Source organism: Charadrius vociferus, unplaced genomic scaffold, assembly GCF_000708025.1.
Source record: "Charadrius vociferus isolate BGI_N301 unplaced genomic scaffold, ASM70802v2 scaffold259, whole genome shotgun sequence".
NCBI lineage: Eukaryota > Metazoa > Chordata > Aves > Charadriiformes > Charadriidae > Charadrius > Charadrius vociferus.
In genome coordinates this window covers 4698019-4700574 of record NW_009661368.1, presented here as the reverse complement: position 1 = coordinate 4700574, position 2556 = coordinate 4698019, and the positions used below count along the sequence as shown (strand labels likewise).

Genomic DNA, 2556 nt, shown 5'->3' with positions numbered 1-2556 from the left:
ATCAACGGGCTGTGGGTCGAGCTGCCGTTGCTGGTGTCAGTGCTGCCAGAGCAGTGGGACCTTCCCTCCTACATCACCATCATCATCCAGATGGCCAACATGGGGCCGCTCTTCGTCACCCTCATGCACCACTTTCGGCCCGGCTTGCTGAAGGATGTGCCTGTTATTTACGTGGTTGTGTCCATCGGTGTCGTGGCCTGCTTTCTCCTGGCCTTCCTCTGGAACTACACATCCCCCATTGCCGGGAGGACTCACAGCACTGCCTTCCTGGTCCTCACCTTCTTCCTGGCCCTGGTGGACTGCACCTCCTCCGTCACCTTCCTGCCCTTCATGATGCAGCTGCAGCCTCAGTACTTGACCACCTTCTTCATAGGGGAAGGGCTCAGCGGGCTGATCCCCGCTCTCATCACGCTGGGCCAGGGCTCCGGCATCTCCACCTGCGTCAACAACTCCCGCGTGGTCAACATCACCACTGGCAACGAGACCATGGAGACCACCATCTACCAGCTAGAGACACGCTACCTCCCAGCCAACTTCTCCACCCTTGTCTTCTTCCTCTTCATGACTGCGATGATGCTGGCCTGCTTGCTGTCCTTTTTCTTCCTCACCAGGCAGCCGAAAGTGTGGGAACTCTCCCAGCGGCAGCTGTTTCCCAGCAGCATCGTGTTGAGCTCATTTGACCAACTACCTGATGAGGGAGCTGGCTCGCGGCTGAGCGGAGGCTGCCCATGCCCAAAGGATGCTAAGGGGCCTGGTGACATCTTGCCCAAGAAGGTCTCCTACTCCCTGGCCAAGCTCACCTTCATCTACTTCCTCATCACTTGGGTGAGCGCTCTGACAAACGGAGTCCTGCCGTCTGTGCAGTCCTACTCCTGCCTGCCCTATGGCAACACCGCCTACCACCTCGCGGCCACGCTCAGCTCCATGGCCAACCCCCTCGCCTGCATCGTGGCCATGGTCCTGCCCAACAGGTGGGTAGCGGGGCGCTGAGGGCTGCGGCGGGGTGCACCCCGGGGACTTCTGCCCCAGGAACAGCCCATGCTTTGCAATGGGGTCGGGGGAGAAGGCACTGGGTGGGAGAGGGTCTGCAGGGTGCCGGTGCCCTGGCACCAGAGACACCCCCAGAAAGGAGGATGGGGTCGGCACAGAGCCTGTCAGCCTGTGCTGCAGGTCTGTGCCGCTTGCCAGGGCTGAGCTGGCAGCACTCCCTGGTGTCACCCGCATGTCCCTTGCAGGTCCCTGGCCCTGCTGGGCATCCTCACCATGGTGGGGACAGGTTTTGGTGCCTACAACATGGCCATCGCGGTGATGAGCCCCTGCCCGATCCTCCAGCAGTCCCAGTGGGGCGATGCCACCATTGTAAGTCATGGGGTCCCTCTTGCCCGGGGAGGTCTCTGGGGCCACCACAATGTCCCCTGTCCCCACCACAATGTCTCCTGTCCCCACCACAATGTCCCCTGTCCCCACTGTGGGCAACCCCCAAGCCCTGCTGACTGCTCTCCCCACCCTGCGCCACCAGGTCCTCTCCTGGGTGCTCTTCACCGGGACGCTCTCCTACGTGAAGGTGATGGCCGGGGTGATCCTGCGGGGCCGCAGCCACAGTGCACTGGTGTTGTACGGGGTGGTGGAGCAGCTGGGCTCCCTCCTCGGAGCCCTGCTCATGTTCCCCCTCGTCAACATCTACGGCTTCTTCAAATCCGACGACTACTGCAGGCTGCAGTGCCCAGCATGAGTGGCCTGGACAGCCCTTCTTGCCAGCACTCACCCCCAAAAGCAGCAGTGGGACCACGGGGGCTGCAGGCACGTCTCCTCGCTGGGCTCTGCCGGGTCGGTCTCCGGGTGGGAACAGCTCCGTGGCTTTGTCCCCAGCGTGGGCATGGAGTGTCCCTGTTGCGTTCAAAGCAATAGAAGGTGTTTGCTCAGCCCTCGGCCTCCCTTCTGCCTGCGCCCCCCCCGGGGAGGGGCTGCCTGTGCCGATGTCCCCTGCCTGGATACCCCTCGGCTGAGGCCATGTCCTGTCCCTTCCCCTGGGGGGTCTGGCGCCATTTGGCATCATGCCTCAAGGCCACCGCGGGACCCCGCAGGTGGGCACAGCCTCAGCTGAACCAAGCGGCACCGGCGGCGTTCACGGCCCCATGCTGTGGCGGAGGTGGCAGCTGCCCCCAGGACGGTGGGTTTGCCGCCATCTGCGGGGAGTGGGGGACAAAGGTGGCTCAGGCAGAGCTGTGCCGGAGCCTGCCATGCCCTGGCCATGGGGAGAGGGACCACCGGGGGCACACGGGACAGGGGGCTTTCACAAGGGCCTCAATAGCAGCTGGGGAAACTGAGGCACGGTGGGACTGGCAGGACCTGCCCGGTGTTCGGCATCCTCTGCTGTAGCCCTGTCCACACTTTCTGCTCCCTCCCCATAGCCCTGTGCCCCCACTGCACCCCAGTCCAGCCCTGCTGCCCCCCAAGACGGGCAGCACGGGGGGTTGCAGAGACGGAGAGTGGCCACAGCACAGCCCCGTGCCCGGAGCGGTGCTGGGCACAGCGCCGGTTGGGGGGGGTGGCATG

General features: G+C 64.0%; 1 protein-coding gene across 1 annotated transcript; it reads left to right on the top strand.

The window, feature by feature from the left end:
- On the top strand, positions 1 to 1732 carry SLC52A3 (solute carrier family 52 (riboflavin transporter), member 3; the record flags this gene model as incomplete). Its single annotated transcript, XM_009893553.1, has 3 exons — positions 1 to 971; positions 1236 to 1359; positions 1520 to 1732. Coding segments are annotated over 3 exons (1308 nt in total), but the record flags the coding sequence as incomplete, so codon positions are not given.
- Between the last annotated feature and the right edge of the window lie 824 nt (positions 1733 to 2556).